At 46.5% G+C, this 21,575-nt stretch overlaps 1 protein-coding gene across 1 annotated transcript; it reads right to left on the bottom strand.

Annotated features, from left to right (window-relative positions):
• Window positions 1-3,991: 3,991 nt before the first annotated feature.
• LOC142776690 (uncharacterized) lies at window positions 3,992-10,806 on the bottom strand. The gene is made up of 2 exons (XM_075880808.1): window positions 10,142-10,806; window positions 3,992-6,836 (listed from the first exon to the last, which is right to left on the bottom strand). The coding sequence occupies exons 1-2, from the start codon at window positions 10,226-10,228 to the stop codon at window positions 6,549-6,551; spliced, it is 375 nt and encodes a 124-aa protein (XP_075736923.1). The 5' UTR covers window positions 10,229-10,806; the 3' UTR covers window positions 3,992-6,548.
• Between the last annotated feature and the right edge of the window lie 10,769 nt (window positions 10,807-21,575).

Here is a 21,575-nt window from a genome sequence, read left to right as displayed (position 1 = left end):
TTATTTTTAACTAGGACCACAGGGGACAACCAGCGACACAAAGAAGGCTTAATAATGTCCTTTGTGAGCATTTTGTCAACCTGAATAGCTTGGCGCTCTGATGGGGCCACTCGGTAAGGACGCCTGTGGATCGGAGCCGCATCACCAGAATCTATGCGGTGCTCGATTTCCGAGGTCTGACCTAAGAGCCTACAATCAAAATTAAATATGTCCGAGTAGGTCAGTAGAGTTTTTCGTTTGAGAGGGCAAAAGGTCTGAGGCAGTCAGCCTCATAAGATCTGGTGAAACGCGCCCAATATGTTGTAAATAGGCCGGGAGGAGTTTCTGTAGGGGAGAAAAGTTTATAACATCACAGTCATGCACAACCTCGCACAAGACTTTGCATATTTCTCGATTCCATTAGGATTACAGCACGGCACGCGTTTAAAGCACGGCAACTGGCGCCCTCTGGTTAACCTCGCGCAGCCTTGTCTAAACTATATTTATCCGTCCGAACAAGTAATGCCTTACACAAACATCGCGTATCTGCTTTCCTTTCGCCAACGTTCAGCAACGAAAGAATGTACAGGAAACAAGAAAGTTAAACTAAACAATGGTGGCCGGCACCGATTTCGAAATTTTGGCCGGGGACAATTTTTGGCGACCAATGATCGATCTAGAAACTCCAAACAAAGAAAATCTACTCGACGGCAAAATATTGGCTAGCAGCGAGAAGAATATGAAACAAAAAAAGGACAACAATAAACGTAATCCGGGACCCGCAGGCCACCATCCAGGAGGCGACGTCGATGGGGACAGTTGTTCGGCCCTCCCCTCCTTTGCCACAAGAACTTTCCAGCTAGCAATGCCTCCTGTGCCCTTAATCCCATTGCGGTGCCAAAGTAAACGGCGCAGCGACAAACGACGGCAACCTGCCAGAAACTGCAGAGAGCGCGCCCAGGTCGCCGAGGTGGACGTGAGCGGAAGACGCGATGTAGCTGCCTTCGGGCTGCGCCGTCGCTCACACCGAGGTGCGGCCCCGGCTGTCAAAGCCCGCGGGGCACCACCTCGCCTCTACTTTGAGCCTTCACACAATGGGGGAAAAAGAAGAAGAAAAAAAAAAGAAAGGGACGAACGCTTCCTTTCTTTCGGGTCTTCCTTTTTGCTAGATTTTCTTGTCCCTCCCTGGCGGTGTGTTTACCTACCGGTTCGCGCCGAAGAAACTTGAAACCACCACAACAACGAGGCATGCTGTGGAAGAATAACCAGATATGACAGGTGCATGTTTGTGGAAAAGCCGCCGCGCTGCCATTGGCGTGAACATGAGCTGGAGGGGGGGGGGGGGACAGACCCGGCACACCTTTACTCAGTCAAACATGTTCAGTCAAGTGTTTAGTGTGCTGTGCATGGCCACGCAGGTTTTTGGGAATAATGGCGCTGGCCGACGTCGGCCTGATGCTGCATTGCCATAACTGTTTACCTACTTCTCACTTTTGTCGCATAAAAGCCAGGCACCAAAGTCAGGCCGTTGTGAACAGCACATCACTGCTTCATTTTCATTCTTGCATCCATTGCAAAGCTTGTTTTTTTTTTTGTTCGACTCGTCCGATAGGGATGTGGTGAGAAAGTGGGGGAGTTAAGGCGAAACTTGACCTCCTCCTAGTGGAGAAATGTGGGCATGCCTATGCATGCCACATTTCTAAATGTGTGTTTGCTGGACTGACAGCTCGAATCTAGATATGTAGCTATGTGCGTTGGTGAGTTTATCCGTTTGGCTACACCTTCAACATCACACCACCACTGATTAGTCGATCTTCAACACTCATCATAGATAAACCACAGAAAAATTGACAAATTCTGCCCATCTCCTACAAGGTACATAGTTATGTGTGCCAATTTTTAGAAACACATCTTTACTAGAGAAAAACCGCCGACATTATCTCATCATTCTCTTACAGTTGACTAGGATGTATTGATCTCAAAGCTAATTGCAAAACTTTGATATACAGATAGTTCAAAGCATTAAACACGTCTTACAGAAGCTCGCGTAAGAACTCCACATGTCTCCAGGTCTCTTGAGAATGCAAAAATTTGACAACTTGTTGCTCTAAGGCCTCATTCAAGTCAGCAGAGTTTACCTATTCACTTTTATAAGCTTTCATCCACATCATCTTGTGGAACATACATTAGACAAGGAAGCCTTTCACGGTCTTCAAGCTGTGTAGTGCCCCTCTTGCACCCCCTGGCAATTCCAATGATCCTTAGCTAATTGGTGGGTCACCTGATATTTGACCAGGCCATGTTACACACAGCAGCCTAGTTCTTAGAAGATCGCTGATAAAAGGAGTGTTTCTCTTCAGACCACCTGACTATTGATTGTTCCCGATTTTTCATGCAACAACTCGGACACCTGTGACAGAGCGTGGCTCTCTTCCTTTAGCATTTACGACACTTTTAGTGGGACAGGAACAGTAAAGCAAGAGACATTCAGCATGACAACACGGTTCTATCATAGACCAGTGCTACAAGAACACTTGGCTTTTATACACAGTGAAGGGCTTTACATTGTCCCTTTGAAAAAATATGTACACAATTGTGTATACCACTAGCTTTTGCTATTCATATCATCTAGGGGCTAAGAAAGAGCAAGATATATTCAGCTTTGGATGAACTGAAACTCCGACATAAAAAATTTGCCTTTAGTTACCTTCATTTCGCAGTGTACTATTGCATATGATCGCTTTGCTGAAAGCACTACCATGTTCAACAGGTCTTCAACATGCCGCTTCCTGCGAGCCATGCGAGAAGTACAATTATTCTTTGCTGAAAATGGACATAATCAAAAATCAATCTACACTATATTCCCAGCTTGCAATTGCATTCATTTATACCAAAAGAGAGCATCAATGGCTTCAGGTTATTTAGATGTTTAATGAGAGATGCAATTTGAAAAAAAAAACGTTGTATTTATCTGTAGCCTAGGGCAATGAAATTTTTTGCTGTTTATAAAGACTTTTATGCTGATTTCAAATATCTAAACAGTTTTATAGTACGTTGCACAGTTTTCGTTTTGTGCCATGTCCATGTGTAACATACAGTTTGTTTTAGACAAGCTTTTTATGCCTTTAAGCTTTTATGGTTCTGAGCTATTAATGGCTCACACTGCTCCACATGAAGTGCAGAATCCAAATAACTATCAAGAAGGTGTGCATAAATATTTTAATGGACGAGAAAAACTTTAATGTGAGAATTCTCAGAATCATCAGCCCATACTAAGTGATCGCTTTAGGTTCGTAATAATTATACAGGGAATATAAAGTTTCAGTGGAGATACTTGTACCCTTCCCATATTAAGGAATATGTGGGAAAAACTTCATCCTCATCTGGTACCAAGAACACGTATAAAATCAAGAAGTTGCACAGAAATAAAACTTCAGAAAAACACATTTTAAAGGTATGAGTCGAAGCATATCTCTTCGGCAAGGATATGCGAAGTTTTTAATATAATTTCTTCCACCATGAGAGCTTGATGATCATTATTATTATTTTGAGCATGTGGCTTCAGTGAACTCCTCATGCAAAATGCAATAGCAAGCAGCCAGGTGGTAATTCCTGGGGACTCAAGACAATGAACGCTTTTTGGTTTGGAGTAGCCACTTTGTGCTCTTTAAAAGCAATTTTAACCTACTTCGTGTTTAATTACAATCTTTAGTTTTTTGTGTGTCTGTGAAAGTTGAGAAACCAAACTTGTGAAAGCAAATAAAAAAAAGATTTGAGAAAAAAACTTACGTTTTTCAATACGCATCTCCCCTTATTTACAACTCAATTATGATTAGTTACTATAACACACATAAGCTAACTTATTATGAAATTATTTTTGCTACAATATTGAGTGCCTTGAAGTAATGTATCAATTCGACACATTTACAGACAGTTCTGCATGGGTGGCACCTGAAAGAGTTACAGAAAACTGCACGAAGAAATCACCTGCGTCTTTCACTCAACAGACTAGTTGGAGCAATATAACAGTTTATTGTTATAAAATTTGTACTGCGAATAACTAGGCACAGATGTTCTCAAATGCATCATTAGATAGACAACAAGGGCTGGCCACTAGAAATGAGCCGATTTACACATAATGCAGAAGAAATAAGAAGAGGATCATAAAACAGTTTGACATACATAATGGAAAATTTGACATAAGTAAATTGTCGAAGTACTAAAAATTGCGACGAGAGTTGGTAGGAATTCGTTTTCATATGACAGCGCGCTCATACCAGGCAAGCACAGATGTGCTCGTCTGCTTCTTGTGCCTCTAGTACTCATTTACCGTGAGCTTGCTGCAACATCATAATGAAAATCAAACAGATGATAGAAACCCAGACACTGCACAACAATAATAAAACTTTTTTTTTTGCTTCACCGCACCACACAACTGCTTCGCAGTGAGGTTAGCAAAAGTGCCATTGCAAAATTTGAAGACACAAGTCAGGGTTACTTAGGGGCTTGTTTACCACAGCTAAGCTACGAGACATAGGTTCCTTTCCCATAATGTAAGCTACACATCTGAGGGGGCTAATTGCCAAAACAACTATGAATTTAGCTTTGCTGCACATTAAAGGAATCAACACGGTCAAAATCAATGCACTCTTTGTATTGTTCCTTGTATCTCGTATCACGAAACTATCCACATAAAAAAAAAATGTGTGCCACAAAAACAGAGTGAACCTCGCTACTCACCACTGGTTTATTAAAAATGAAGAAGACAATCTAACAAATGCCCAACAAATGGCTGCTAAGCGATGGCGGTGAGCCAAAGACCCCAAGTACATACAACAATAGAATACTAATAGGGAACGACAAAGGCAACAGCAGCTCCAAGAAGACCTCAAAGCGATAGAAGGCCTATGCTAATCACAACATGCCCGTAGATCTATGAGCCTGTTTTGTTCTTATTTTTTATCTCTTTCGCTTTTGCCCCCTATTTCTCAACCCCAGAGCAGGGTAGTACACCGAATCCAAGCATCTGGTTGACCTCCATGCCTCTCTTTTTTTTTCTTTTCTTTCTTTATTTGTTCTAGCGCGACTTCCTATCTCTGGAGTTTTAGCAACCAGGTCGTGTCTGTGACTGTACGTGGTTTAAATCGAAGCACTCTGCCCTGAGACCTTTTACGAATTTACCTAGGGAGCGCTTGCAGCGGATGGAGTTGAGAGAGAGACGCAAGTCGGAGGTAACATGGCAAAACCATTTTAGTATTACACAAAAAGGCAAACAATCTGGCAGTCAAAGTTCACCCCCCAAAAAGAAACATGTACACAATAATCAGCTATACAAGGAAACCAGAACTAATATCAATCCGAGTCAAGTTCAATCCTAAGCCTAATCTCTCTCCAGCCAAAATGGAGTTTTGGTTACAAAACGTTCTTACAGTTCACGTCAATTTGCCATGTCAACTTGGTGACCTTGCCGTGTCAATGGTTCGTCGATTCTGTCCTTGACGTCCTTCTCAACCTTCTACGACTGCTGCCGATTGGTCTTCGCCGCTCAACCTCGTTGCCGGGATGGTTCCGGTCTTCGTCGTCGTCCGGCTTAGTTAGGCTATGCCTAACCTGTAAACGGCATCACGATTGTAGTATGGGCCGCATACATTCTGGCTCGAAGCGGAAGAGCTGTAGATCCACCCAGGAACTGCTGTGACAGGTTGCGGCAAGTCCGGACAGCCACACTTGAGTCTTCCAAGATCGACTACCACTTCCCAGGCCTCTTTGCTGACAGCCTCAGAACCAAGCGGGACTACTGCTTTCGTCGCGGTAGCGATGCTGGCCTTCCTGATCTTCGCAGTTTGAAGCCCCAATGCACAGTGACAGCTCATCCTTCGAGATTTTTCATTACGGCTAGGGTTGCATGCCATGAGCCTCTTTCCAACCAATCTTGTACGTGAACGTGGTGCATCTACCCACCATTGGAATCTTGCGCACGTGCGCCGCATTCCAGCGCCCAGCACGTGCCCTCTTACTCATGACAAGACCCAATGTATAAAAAACTTAGCAACACCTAGCTAAAGCCTAGAAGCGGCCCAGACACAACCAGCACCACGTAGCTAACGCCTACAAGCAATCAGATTAGCCTTCAGAATCATCCGATTTCGCTGTTTCAAGCCTTGCGCAGTTCAGTGCAAGCTTCACCAGTTTTTCGTTTTCATGTGTGTACACTGTCTTATGAGAAAAAATACATTTGGAAGTAGTACCCTAGCAGAGGCACAGAATTGTGCAACACAGCATTTGAGATAGTATCGAGGATGGCGATAAACACTTTGAATACAGATATACCGCAGTGCTCTTTTTGCACGGCACATCCAAGATGATTTTACAACTTATAAATGTTAAATATGCACAATAGCTCGACATACCTATGTTCAATAAATTCCGATTTGACTACTACTTTTATATCACAGGTTTGTAAAAAAAACAGTTCTCACACTGCAAAGATATATGCCATATCAGGCCTAACGCAACAAGATTTCTTAGATCTAGATCACAAAAGCAGGCTGCACACTGTTCTATGAATGTTAAATGTTTTCATCTAGCTCACTCAGTTCTACAAGGTCCTTCTTTAGGTGACATGTTAGTTCTTTGTTGATGCACGCCGTCTCCGAAATTGGAGCAGGCCACTCCAATATTTCCCTGTGGCAGAATAGGGCAGCTGCCATGTCCGTGGCAAGTGCCTCCTTCGTGCGGTAAGCAAGTTCTCTCTGCACGGGAGGCACTTCAAGCATTTGCATTCTTCGTCTCAAGATGGCCTTGAGCATCGCACAAAAGTCTGCCACATTCATGCCAAAGTGAGCTCTAAGCATAGCCTGCAAAGACAGACATGACACCTTTGCAGCACTGTGAATACAAAGTGCAAAGTAACGCAAGAAGCTAGAGTTTCTTTGAGATGCCACAGAACCCTTTGTATCTCTCGTTGTGTAGACTATGTTATTAAAGAGGGCAGCTCTGAGTTTCAAGTCAAGATCAATAAGAATGTACCACAATCATACCACAGCAACCCCTCAGAGTCAGTCACAGCATTATTTTATGAAAACATCTATAAAAGCGCCTGCCTACGTAAGACTAGAAACTGATCAACACGAGTCATAGCGCAAGCTTAACCTTCCATTTTCTTGACCGCCGAGTTTCAAATCTTTTTTTTCTCCTTGTTTCACCAGCAGCTACAAGCAAGCGTTGACTGTGAAAGCACAGATTACATGAGGACTCAAGATCACCGCTATTTCCGAGCAAGTAGAAAGTCCTGCAAGTTATCTGGCACAGTTACGAGCACAGTGCCGTTAAATTTTGTTCATTTTGTTCAAACCATGTACAGTTTACCATGACGCATGCCCGAAAAATTTCAGGAAGTGTTGGTGCAATGCACATGCTTCGCTGAGAGCACAAGGGCCGCACAATGCCAATGCTTTCCAACAAAGAGCTGACACACACAGCACTGTTTGCCTGGTATAATCAATGAACAGCTAGACACATATGCAACTTTTCCAGAGCAGTTTACTTTGCAAATAATGCCGCGGCATTGGTACTGTACCATATGTTCCACCTTATCTCACAGCATAACAAAGATGATCAAAGTCAATAGACATACCACAGTCGTTTGAATTTGAACCTATAGCTGGGCACTACTTTAGAAAGCAGTGAAATTGAATACCAATGCAGGTGTCAAGAACCCTAAGAAGAGTGTCGTAGTGCTTGGGAATGAATTGATTATGTTTTTAATATTGTCACAGAATCGTGACGTGGCCGAAGGCCGGAGACTGGATGTTAAGATAAAACTGTTTATTTGGGCGAACCTGTGCCCGCTATATGGAAAGTCGGATAACAGTAGCAGACTTGCATTGATAGCGGTGAATGGAGCGTCGGCCGTCGATCAACTGAAGTGGTGAAGCGCGTCGGCATTTATACACAAGTCGTTGAATATTCTAGCTTTATTGCTAGCAGCCACGCGGGTTCCAGGATAATCTGTAATGTCTGCAAAGTTGGCGTGATCTTAACAAAATGGTCTACTAGAGTTCCGAAGCTTTTCGAACACTGCAGGCGTGGTTTGCGCTGAGAATTACGTACAGTGTAACGGGGCGATAAGAAAACTTGAAGGAGGAATGTGGCAATATTACCACCTTAAAAGGGCCCTGAAACACATTTTTGAGTAATCATGAAATTAATTCACTGAAAAAGCATATTACCACGCAAATTGAACGCCACAAAAATTTTAAGAATCCATCCAGTACGAGCGGAGTCACGAGGATTTGTCACATGCTGCAATCACATTCTCTCTTCTCTTGTCCCAACGAAAGCGCTGGAAGCTGAGCAGGGAGGGATGGCAGGGGCAAACAAAAAACGTCCCTCATCCCTCGTGACCTTGAGATTTTTTTTTCGAATACGCAGCTATTTCAGTGCGATCCCGCGCGCACGCGAGGACAAGTGACGGCTTCTTGCGGCAATCTCTGTAGCAACCGAGCGCGCCATGTTCAAATCAGCCAATGGCTGATAGATGGGCTTACTGGGCTTATTTTTTGCGATTTGTGGAGAGACGAGAAAGCTATTTTTAGCTGACTGATAATTTATTGTGAATTCCAGGCCGCGTGCTGCGCTATAATGTTTGGCTCGCGTGTTGTCGGGAGCCTCTGCTACCGATCGGCAGTGTTTTTTGACCGTGCTCAGAAAGTGTTGCAGGGCCCCTTTAAAACATCTGTTTCGGTATCAAGAAGACGGCCTTGCAGTGACGTGTCAACACAATCCTGACGTCACGGGGAAGCTGCAGCTCGCCACATACTAGCAGCAGCTGCCAGTTTGCTGTCAGACGAGAGTGATTCATGTAAACAATGTCAAGTGTAATGTCGTCCAGATACCATGACAACGATTTCTGCAATATGGGCTGCATGAAGGACACAGATTTTACAAACACAGAGTAAACTGTGTTGAGTTGTTGTGATAATGTTAATTGTGATGCAGCTCGCCTGCAGATGTATGCTGGACGAGTAAAGCCTTGTACGTGTTGCCTTGCTCCGATGTGTAGAGAGCGTTGATAGTGCATGCCATGAAAACAAGAAACGTTCCTTTTGGGGTGCCTCAAAGTCGTGTCAGTGCTTCTTTAATTCCAGCAGGGCCAAGTTACATCACTGCCCCTATTGCTGCCTGCTGATGCACCCAAACAGCTGCCTGTGATGTTGTGCAATTTCGTCCGCACCTAATGCATGCGAAGGAATCGCCATCATTTTTTAAATGTTTTTCTTTAATGTTTGACTTCATCAATACACCAGTGCTAAACACAGCATCGAAACAATAAGCTCGGGCGAGGGCATGGGTGGCATAGGCCAATGGCAAAATATGTCGTTTACATTTGTGTCTGCTGTCATTTACTACAACCTTGGTCAACTCACATTCGAGATATCCTGTAATGCATAAATATTTTTTCAGCCTGCTGTATGAAGTATATAGTATCTATTCACACTTTAGCAGCGCTGAGTAATGTTGGCTAGCATTGGCTTCACAAGCATAGACATTTAGCCTTGTTGATAACCACCACATGATTATGAGAGAAGCCATAGTGGAGGGCTCCAGAAATTTCGACCACGTGCGGTTCTTTAATGTGCATCCATATTTGAGCACATGGGCCTACAGCATTTTCGCCTCCTCTGAAAATGCAGCCGCCGCAGCCGGGATTCGATGCCGCAACAAGCGGGTTAGCAGCCGGGTGCCTTAGCCACTAGACCACCGCGGCGGGGCAGGAGAGAAAGAGAGGAGGAAAGAAAAAGAAAACTGAAGAGAAACGAAGAATGCTGCTTAGCTTTGCACTTCCTTCAGGCATGGCACCCCTAGTGAAAAGCTGCCTTCTTTTTTAATTTTCTGACCCTCCCGATTTAGGAAGGTGGGATTATAATCAGGACCAGCCTAAATCTAAGAGCATATGATAAGAGCAAGACAAGTTATAATAAAATAGGATTTTTCCTTATTTGTACTACTTGCATAACATATTTAAAGTGATAGGCGCTTCAGACAACACAACTTACCAATGGCTTCTCTCTCTGTTTCAGCTCAAATGATTCAAATAAAATGTTTCGAATCACCACGCTATCCGTAACAGCAGAGTTCAATTGTACAGATCATGGCTTACCTGGCAATGCTCCTGGAATACATCGGTGTCCTGAAAAGCTGCTATTTTTTCTTGAACATCAACTAATACAGCCATCAGATTGATCATCACTGTCTTAACATTGCAAGCATTAAGAAAGTTGTGATTGATTGAAATTGTGTCATCCTGAAAAGATTAACAAGGCAATGTCAATGCACTCTGCATTCCTCAGTATCATATGTTGCATGAAAAAAAGATCATATTAAAGAAACCTTGTAAAACATTTCCAAATAATGACTAAATTAAGTCACTGTCAAAATTTCTTGCCTTGAAAATTGATTGGTGTAAAAATGTTTTTCATTCATCAAGTGCAATGAGAATTAGAGATTTTTGTGACTTGCTTTAAGTGCTATTCCTTTTTTGGTGACAACTGGCATTGTTCGGCATCAGTTTGAGTAAGCGATAGAAGCTATATCTAGATAGCAAATTGTCAATCAAATTCATTTACCTTAACTCCAAACAAGCCTGGCAAGAAACTATGCTCGTGACGAGCATAAAAGAGACAAAACCTGTGATTGCCAGAGTACCCGTGGTTTTGGAGATAACAATATGCACCTGTGTGTACTATAGTAGCGAGATCAGTATAACAAAAGTGACCAACAAAGGCACAAAGTGTTTGAAACATCATGGGTGTAGTACGCATGAAATTCATGGCATTGTAACTTGTCACTGCACACAATATTCATAAGCTTTAAGAGGACTAATGACATGCTAAAGTAATTAGAAAAAAATGATGCGCAAAAGCTTTACAATGCTGTAAAGACAGTGGGATAAAAGGTACAGTCGAATGGGTGCTTCAGCGAATGACAGCAGATGACTGCACAAAGTTTAAAAGGTGGCCACTGTCTTCGCCAAGAAGCGTTTCATTCATATTGTCACACAGGTCCCGTTTATTAGGGAGGCAATCGCCGGGCTAATTCCAAGGGCCGAAGTATTGGCCCCCCGAACCGCACCACGAAAGCGTGGACAATTTAGAAGTGGTCCTTTTTCTCGCGCCAGCAGACGCCGGCTGTGGCCCAAAGAACAAGTCAGAGCCGAGAGTTGATAAACAAACAAAATTATATTCTCAGTAATGGCAGATCAGAAAAACAATACACAAATAAGCTCACTCCACAATAGTTACATACAAAACGTCACCCATCAAACAACGTACTACACAGTACAATCAGCCACACTCAAAACAACGGACACAGACAACGATACGCACTACAATGCAGTCGCATGCATTGAACAACCAAGACACTTAAAGACTAAAGAGATAGAAAACCTATCCAGTCCAAAGTTCTTGGAACAAAAGTCTGGATGATACTCTTCCGAGAATCACTCACTCAAAGTCCAGCGTTGTTATCGTTCCGCTGCCCCCTGAAGTTTCTCTTCCAGGAAACCTCGCGCCTTCAATTGGCCACTCTTCAAGCTTCAACTTCTTCGCCGGAAACACGTCGGCTTCCCACACGCAGCTGTTGCCACGCGTCTTCGCTCAATAGCGGTAGACACACGCTCTTGCCTGTAGCTCGAGCCTTCACCCCTCAGGTGGAAATCCTCTTCATCTCCTGCTTTGTCTCTACGGACAAAACCTTCGCCGACTACACGGCGGTATACCCTACGCGCTCTGGCGCTAACTTCCGTCTTCTCCTGATATCTCGTCTCGGCTGCTCGGTTAAATACCTTCCGCGCGACATTCCAGAAAGTTCTCGTCATTTCGTCGGCGCGATACGCAGCGAAGGCTGGGGACAGACGAGACGGTTCGAATGCCCTCCGCGTCGGATGACTCAACTCGGTCTGACCACGCCTATTTTTTTCTGGAACTTTCCAGCGCTTGGTAGGCCGCCCTTGTGGGGTGAGGAGGTTCGTCGGCGAAGCCACGCGTCCGAGAGGAGAGCGCACGCCCCGGGGAGCCTTGGATGTTTGTTTTCTTTTTTTTCTTTTGACCTCGCGGCGTCTCTTTCGCGCGTTATCGCAAGAATTTGGCGGCGCGCCCATTTTTAGCGCTCGTTCTGTGACACATATCAAAACTTAAAACCAAGCTTTGCTCACCTAAGCCCACTTATTTAACTAAAGTAAGGCAGGGCCCCTCAGGCTGCCAGAATTGGAACGACAAAAGTTCAGCTGGGACTGATGGGAAGAGACCCTAAAGAAAGCAGCACCCTTTCAAACACCGAGTATCTTTTAAACCGAAGTACAGTGTCGATGCGCAGGGCAGCAGTAATGGTGAATGGCATCCACCGGGTTGAAAAGAATCACAAGTGTGCCACAGAGAACTTGAAGGAGTGCTACGGCCAACAAGGCATGCTTGTGCAGAATCACCTCCTGCAAATATTGAATGTGCCGACATTTGAAACACTGGATAATGTGAACGCACTCAATTGTGTACATTTGAGATAAATCAGATCTGCTCAAACAAACTGGTGCCACTGCACAAAATGGCTTCTCTTGAGTGAAATAATTAATGCACAGTTAGCATTAGGGACACTATCACTGACCCACAATGACTGGAAGAATACGAAAAATACTCATGAGAGCCGACAGCGGTTGCACCATCGTGAGCTGTGAAGTCTGAAATGTTCTAGGAATGCTAGTCGCAGTGAAGTGACTTTGGATGGATGCTACAAGGCCCAGTTGCTCAGACGGCTCCAGCAGTGTATTGCTCCACAGTGGCTGTCCCAGGCAACCATTGTGGTGTAGCCGGAGCCAAAGCCATGAAATACCAAAGCCATGGCTTTGGTTTTTGGGAAATTGCTACCAGCCTTTGGGAAACAGCGAGCCTCAGCATAACAATGAAAGATTGTCAATCAGGAGACAACAAACACGAGGTGTCACATTTTATTTATTCAATGAGCTGTGCAGATGAGCACTATAAGGCAAATTTTCAAGGGAAGCCCTTTGAGCATTTTTCAGAGAGTAATGAGCCATTCGCACGAAGACAGCCAAACTCCCTGCCAACCCACAAGGGACAACCAATGCTTTTACTGCATTCAGTGGTACCACACATTGGGAATACTCACCGGAAGATGCCGAGACGAGCACAGGAAGGAGAGAAGCCAGCAATGCTTTGGGACACTTTCAGAATGCACCGCAGTGTACGTCCGGAAATGCAGGAAAGATAATCCGAGGAACGGAGCCGCTGCAGAAAGAGCCGGCGACAGGAAGAAGAGGCGGCGAACCCGTGGGAAAAAGAGGCCGACGCACGGAGTCGTCGACAAGTACGCGCGATTCCGACACCGGACGGAAACACAACGGCCCGTCCCGCTGCCAACAGGCCCCAACCTCAGAGTAAGTGCATGGGTCGGTGGGGGAATCCTTCTCTCGGCGTTCCAAACGGTGGACACCGCTGGCTGAGGTCACTGTCGACAAGCACAAGACGGCGACAACATCCTTCGCTCAAGAAGCGAACAAACGAAAGAACAACGCCGATCACGCGCAACGCGATGCGGCCGTCGGACGACCCAGTGACGAGGAAAACGCCGCTCTCCACGGCTGCAGCCCCTACTCGGCTCCTTCGGCTGCGGCCCACATCCACAGAGCTGCGCTGACCGGGGCGCACTGAATCCCGGCTTCCATTGAGGAGCCGCTCGGCGCATGCGCGTGGCAAGGGGAGGCGAGAGAAAGGAGGCTGAGCGAGAGAGAAGAAAGAGGGGTTCAGCTGCGCATATACCCTCGCAAGCGCGCGCGCGCCAGCGCGCGTGGCGTTCGCTTCCTCCTCTCTCTCGCACGTCGGTGGCGCGGCGGGACTTTTGTACTGCGACCGGATCACCCCCTTTTCTCGCACACTTTTTTTCATCACTGTACGACGCCCGGGATCCGCTAAATCTCTTCTCCACAGCACCTCCCCGATGCCCCCTACTCTTTTCCCGCACACTTTCTTTCTTTTGTTGTTTCTCCTCTCTGCACCAGTCTAACGCCCCCCCCCCCATAAACGTTGTGCGTTCTCTCCCTATTTCCCCTTTGCTTCATCCCGTTTTGTTCGTTCTTCCATTCTTCGCTCGTGGATGACATCCTCCCTCCGCCAACCGTCCCGTGTGCGAAGCCCCCCTGTTGCCCCGTGGCAGAGCGTTGAAACACCCGCGGCGCAGCTTGACGAGACCTGTTGGTGAATCGCGTGCCACGTTTTCATTTTATTTTCTCTTTGGGTCTATATAGAGAAGTTGTCTTCTTGCGAGACCAGCTCTAAGCCAAATATTTACGCACAGAACCCCCTGCCGCACGCACGCACAACCACAAACACACGCACACACAAAATCCGCAACAGATCAGATCATCTACATACGTGCAGGTAATCATATAGTTTCCTACGGGTACACCAGAGGGAACTCTGCCGCTAGTTTCTAGGGGAGCTGCAAATCATGGCGCTTCAGTCAGCATGCGAATGATCAGCCAGCATGGATTTCTCTAATCTTCGTACTTTCGACACTATTTAACTTTGCATGGCTTGGAGCTCGCTACGTTGTCACGAAACAAAAATCACCAAATGTTCTGCAGTTTCACTTCATTACCATGATCTTTTAGGTTCGCCAATTGAAATCGGGTCAAGAAGTCCATAAGCGTCCCTTCTGTCATTCGAAACAAAACCAAAACGCAGGCAATAAACAAATCCGGAAGTGCGTCCGAGGCCCGCCAGAACGAAGGCTATAGGCAAATTCACATACTACCTACCCTTCATTCCCATGGTCGCTGAATACTCGTAGCGCAAGCGTCCTCTCTTGTTAATTTTAAGAAGCTATGCGGGCAATAACCACCCGCTTTCCCCCACCGCCATCAAAATTCTGCGTAAAGCACAGCTCGAATCCAGAAAGTGAGTTCTTGAATCAGCTAGCGCTTGATGTAAACTGGAACCAAGAAAACATCCGTACGCCATTCGTTCTGCTCTCTCTCCCCATCAATGACACACGGACACTGAAAAATTATTCGCAAACAGCCTTGTGATACAGCCAAGCACACTATCCCGCACGTATGGGGAAAACAAACGCCTGCGTCTGCTAACACAAGTCGAAAAAGCTTGAAAATAACGAACAGCCTTTATCCTCTCCTGACGCTCTATATGCAAATAATAAGAAAACTTGGTATAGTTAATGCGTCGTGACGGATGATCAAAGTATCCGGAGAGGAGACTGTCACAGAACGAGCGCTAAACAAGAGCGCGCCGCCAAATCCTTGCGACAACGGGCGGCAGAAACGCCGCGAGGTAAAAAGAAGAAAAAAAGAAAGCCAACATCCAGGGCTCCCGGGCGCGCGCTCTCCCCGCAGAAGCACGGCTTCGCAGACGATCCTCCTCACCCCACATCGGCGGCCCAGCAAGACCGCGATTTCTCTAGAACGAAGGAGGCGGGGTCAGACCGAGTGAATCATCCTCCGGAGAGGGCAGTCGAACCGTCTCGTGCCTCTCCCCAGCCTCCGCTGCGTATCGCGCCGACGAAATGACGAGAAACATCTGGAAAGTCGCGCGCAAGGTATTTAACCGAGCAGCCGAGACGAGAAATCAGGAGGAGACGGAAAGTTAGCGCCGGAGCGCGTAGGAATTCCGCCGTGTAGTCGGCGAAGGTTCTGCCCGTAGTGACAGAACAGGAGGAGACGGAAGTGAGCGCCAGAGTGCGTAGAGAGTCCGCCGTGTAGTCGGCGAAGTTTTTGGTCCGTAAGGACGGCTCGAGCTACAGGCAAGAGCGTGTGTTTACCGCTATCGAGCGAAGACGCGGGCAACAGCTGCGTGTGTGAAGCCGACGGATTTCCGGCGAAGAAGCTTGAAGCTTGGAGAGTGGCCATTTGAGGACGCGAGGTTTCCTGGAAGAGAAACTTCGAGAGCTACGGAACGACAACAACGCTGGACTTTGAGTGAGTGATTCTCGGAAGAGTATCATTCAGACTTTTGTTCCAAGGACTTTCGACTGAATAGGTTTTCTATCGCTTTAGTCCTTAAGTGTCTTGGTTGTTCAATGCATGCGACTGCATTGTAGTGCGTATTGTTGTCCGTGTCCGTTGTTTCAAGTGTGGCTGATTGTATTCTGTAGTACGTTGATTGATTGGTTTGATTGGTGACATATTGTATGTAACTAGTGTGGAGTGTGCATTTTTGTGTATTATTTTCGATCGGTCATTATTGAGAATATAATTTGTTTGTTTATCAACTCTCGGCTCTGTCTTGTTCTTTGGGCCACAGCCGGCGTCCGCTGGCACACCAATAAGGACCACTTCTAAATTGTCCACGCTTTCGTGGTGCGGTTCGGGGGGCCGATACTTCGGCTCTTGGAATTAGCCCGGCGATCGCCTCCCCAATTAACGGGACCGGTGTGACAATTAATCTGGCGTCCGCGAAACAGGACCTTTTGGTGCACAGTGTGTCCAAAGTAGTGAGAAAGAGCCTCGAGTTGTTGATAGTGCTATCGGAACGATTTTGTGTGTTGTTCAGTGTTCTCGTTAACGAGTGCAGGGGAGTGTTCCGATAGACTGATTTAGGCAGATACTTTTTGCACGCGGAAAGGTTTTATTTGCGAGTTGCGAGACACAATGGATCTCGAAAAGTTAGTCGCTCTTGGTGAGAAGATGGGTCTTTCTGGCGCCGAACTACGGAAGTGGGTAAGCCAGAAGGAGAAAGAGGCGGTGGAGCGAGAGAGGTTGGCAGCTGAAAGGGCGAAAGAAGAAAGAGAGGCAAGGGAGCGACAGCTGAAAGAAGAAAGAGAACAGCAGGTGAAGTTGGAGCTGGAGAGAGAAAAGCTGGCCGCTGAGAGGGCGAGAGAAGAAAGAGAGGCAAAGGAGCGACAGCTGAAAGAAGAAAGAGAGGAAAGGGAACGGCAGCGTCAGCACGAGATGGAACTCGAGCGGCTCCGTTTGCAACAGCGAAGCGAAACTCCCGTCCAAGCTAGAGTTGAAAGCAGCGAACGGGAAGATCACGGCTTCCGCTTGAACCCAAGCAAGCTGCTCGTAGCGTTTGATGAAAGGAAGGACGACCTTGACGCGTACCTTCACCGATTTGAGACGATCGCGAAGAGCCAGAATTGGCCGGAACGTCAATGGGCAACTGCTTTGAGCACTTGCTTGAGTGGTGAAGCGCTCAGTGTGTACGGTAGGCTGACGCCGACCGATGCAGCCAACTACGCAAAGGTGAAAGCTGCTTTGCTGAAGCGATTTAGATTTACCGTAGAAGGATTCCGGGACAGATTTCGGACAGGAAAGCCAGCTGATGGTGAGACGGCTACACAGTATGCCGCCCGACTTTGTCATTATTTCGACAGATGGATTGAACTTTCAGGGACAGCGCAGGAGTATGATGAGCTTAGAGAGCTCCTAATTAGAGAACAATTTCTTACTAGTTGCCACCCAAGCCTGTCGCTGTACTTGAAAGAGAGGAGAGCTAAGTCACTTGAAGACATGCTTGAATTAGCTGATCAATTCTTGGAAGCGCAAGGTGGCACTAATCTGGCCAAGGTCAAGAAAGATTGTCCCGATGAGTCGAAGAAATTGGCTCCCGAAGAAAAGAAGCGTGCACCAGAAAGCATTCCACGATGTTTTCTGTGCAACCGAGTGGGTCATCGTGCGAAAAACTGTCGAACGATCTTTACGAGCCCTACGGTAGTGAAATGCTTTAAGTGTGGTCAGACCGGACACAAAGCAGATGCTTGTCGGAACGGAGTGAGTCAAACTCACCAGGTATCCTGTGTTCAAGCGGCACCGAAATCTGATAATAATGCCGTCACCGACGGATTCGTAGAATTGAAAAATGGGGAGAAAATTCCTATTGTCGGTGCTGTAATGTCAAAACAGCCAACCGGTGTTACGAAAGGAATGCCAGCGCGGCCTGGAAAAGTTGCGGGCAAAAAAGTTACGGTGTTAGATACCGGCAGCTCCACGGTTATCGTGAGGAGAAATTTGGTACGGGAAAGAGAGTTGACAGGCAGAACGAAACCGGTTTGCCTAATTGACCGTACGGTCCGGATGCTTCCCGAAGCAGAAATTGAGGTTGAAACCCCGTACTTCAGCGGGAAGGTTACTGCGTTATGCATGACGACCCCCCTGTATGACCTTGTCATCGGAAACATCGACGGGGCGCGAGGGCCAAGTGATCCAGAATGTTTGGGAGAAGACCCGAAGTTAGAGCCCTCGCCAACACAGCGGCCGCGAGATACAGTGGAGGAGCATCCCGTGACGGATCTCACTAGAGCCCGAGGCGAAGCCGCGGCGCAAGAGACAGCGAAGGAGACGACGATCGTGTCGAATAAGTTCACGGGCCGAGCAACCGGACTTACGTCGGCACGACCTCAACCGACCGACAGTGTAAAGGAGACGGAGTTGGCCAGCCGGGTAAAATGTAGAGGCATGATCAAGCGGGTAAATACACAGACAGGACCCGTCGAATGTAATGACGCGTTAACGGTGTCGGAAGAGACAACGATGGCTGAGACGACGCCTCAGATATCGTCGTTGGAAAGGGCTCGCCGAAAAAGAACGTGGAAGCACAAGAAGAGATCGAGCGAGCACCGCAAAAAGGGGCGCAAGCGCTGTTCGAAGTACTCAAGATAAGTGCTGAGGTGGAATCAGATTGTGTTTGGCAGGGCTGAGTGACATATGTTGTGTTAATGTTCTTGTTATCCTGTGTCTCAAGTGTATGTCGAGCGAGTCAGTGTTCTGTGCGATGATGTGATGTATAGTGTTGTATAATTGTTGTATAGACAGAACCTTGTACGTTTGTATCGTTTGGAATGTGTGATGAAGTGTTGTAACCATGTGCCTGTGGTTATATTTCATGTGCTGTGGAATTGAACTACAATATAAGATTGTATTGAGTGATATATTGTGAATGTGAAGTGTCATGAGCGACGGATTGTGTTACAGTCTGTGAGAACGTGTGGTGACTGTTCGCGCTCGTTTGTGTGGTTTTGAATATTATGAGATAATATTCTTAAAGTGGGGGGCAGTGTCACAGAACGAGCGCTAAACAAGAGCGCGCCGCCAAATCCTTGCGACAACGGGCGGCAGAAACGCCGCGAGGTAAAAAGAAGAAAAAAAGAAAGCCAACATCCAGGGCTCCCGGGCGCGCGCTCTCCCCGCAGAAGCACGGCTTCGCAGACGATCCTCCTCACCCCACATCGGCGGCCCAGCAAGACCGCGATTTCTCTAGAACGAAGGAGGCGGGGTCAGACCGAGTGAATCATCCTCCGGAGAGGACAGTCGAACCGTCTCGTGCCTCTCCCCAGCCTCCGCTGCGTATCGCGCCGACGAAATGACGAGAAACATCTGGAAAGTCGCGCGCAAGGTATTTAACCGAGCAGCCGAGACGAGAAATCAGGAGGAGACGGAAAGTTAGCGCCGGAGCGCGTAGGAATTCCGCCGTGTAGTCGGCGAAGGTTCTGCCCGTAGTGACAGAACAGGAGGAGACGGAAGTGAGCGCCAGAGTGCGTAGAGAGTCCGCCGTGTAGTCGGCGAAGTTTTTGGTCCGTAGGGACGGCTCGAGCTACAGGCAAGAGCGTGTGTTTACCGCTATCGAGCGAAGACGCGGGCAACAGCTGCGTGTGTGAAGCCGACGGATTTCCGGCGAAGAAGCTTGAAGCTTGGAGAGTGGCCATTTGAGGACGCGAGGTTTCCTGGAAGAGAAACTTCGAGAGCTACGGAACGACAACAACGCTGGACTTTGAGTGAGTGATTCTCGGAAGAGTATCATTCAGACTTTTGTTCCAAGGACTTTGGACTGAATAGGTTTTCTATCGCTTTAGTCCTTAAGTGTCTTGGTTGTTCAATGCATGCGACTGCATTGTAGTGCGTATTGTTGTCCGTGTCCGTTGTTTCAAGTGTGGCTGATTGTATTCTGTAGTACGTTGATTGATTGGTTTGATTGGTGACAGATTGTATGTAACTAGTGTGGAGTGTGCATTTTTGTGTATTATTTTCGATCGGTCATTATTGAGAATATAATTTGTTTGTTTATCAACTCTCGGCTCTGTCTTGTTCTTTGGGTCACAGCCGGCGTCCGCTGGCGCACCAATAAGGACCACTTCTAAATTGTCCACGCTTTCGTGGTGCGGTTCGGGGGGCCGATACTTCGGCTCTTGGAATTAGCCCGGCGATCGCCTCCCTAATAAACGGGACATGTGTGACAGAGACACAGACGCAAACCAAAGTTTTCATCTCCAGAACAGGTCGTAAAGTAGTCAATTTGGCGCGAAATAGCCATCTTCGGCAATCCTGTTCACAGCGGACAGCAGAAGCAAGCCAGTAGACCCTTTTTCAAAATTGTAATGTTAGCTTTCCTGCTACGAAGTTTAAACTACTAACGGCGGCTATAGTCACTTACTGCAAATATATAGCCTGTTCAAACGGTGTTTGCTTGCGCAATGACGTGGAAAATGTATAGCGAGCGCTCTTTACGTAAGCAATCATAATAGACCAGACACAACACAGTTAACTAGAACCGCATCTCCACTTGAAGCACGACAGGTGGCGTCATTACTTGGGTGAATATGCAGCGCCGAGAAGCACACTTGCGAATTATGAAAAGGGTTCATTGAACATTCCAACAATGTTAAGTGTATGATCTTGAGTGACAGTTTAAACCATAGAGCCTCCTAATATACACTAGAGGGAACTCTGGCGCAAGTGTCTAAGGGAGCTGCAACGCATGGCGCTTCAGCGAGCATGGGAATGATGGGTAGTACACACATTTGTCTAATATTCGTACTTCTGGCCTGCTTTTGGCTCCGTGTGTGTTCGTGTGACTTGGAGCTGTTTTCTTACGAAGCAAATATTAGCAAATGTTCAGCGGTTGCGCTTCACCATTTTATTTTTTTTTAGACTTACTTTCCAAATCAGCTCACGAAGTTCAAAAGGGTTCAATCTTTCTTTCAAAACAAAACCGAAACACAGCAATAAACGAAGCCGCAAGGACGATTCGCCGCCCGCAAGTACGAACTCTAGGCAAATGTGTGTGCTACCCATCATTCCCATGGTCGCTGAACGATCGCAGCGCCATAGTGCCCTCTAGTTAATTTTAGGAAACCCTATGGTCTGAGCATCTCTTTGCGAGAACGTTGCGTTCACTACCTCTATTTTGTACCGCTATTGATTGTCCTTACTCTATTCATACTGGGAAGATAGTAAACCGTACAGTTGCTTCTTCAAATAACTTACTGGTCGTGTCCTTGACCGTCATCTCGCTTTCTCTGACCTCACGAAGGACTCCTCAATTGTGCGGTCTGCAACGTAATATGCCGAGAACCCTAAAAGCGAGGCTCTATTCACCTGCAGAAGCTTAGGATTTGGTTATGGCGTTACTGCAGTTAGCTACCAGGGTTGATTCTTTCTTTTTTTTTCTTCGCTCCCCTTTTTCGCCCCTTTCTATTCCTCTTTTCTATTTTTCAAGACAGTCCTGAACATGTCCCTCGTTAAAATTTATTATTTATCTATTCATTTATTTATTTATTCATACTGTAAGCCTTAA

Source organism: Rhipicephalus microplus, chromosome 2, assembly GCF_043290135.1.
Source record: "Rhipicephalus microplus isolate Deutch F79 chromosome 2, USDA_Rmic, whole genome shotgun sequence".
Classification (NCBI taxonomy): domain Eukaryota; kingdom Metazoa; phylum Arthropoda; class Arachnida; order Ixodida; family Ixodidae; genus Rhipicephalus; species Rhipicephalus microplus.
Note: the sequence above shows the minus strand (reverse complement) of the source record. Positions and strands in the feature narration are given on the sequence as shown.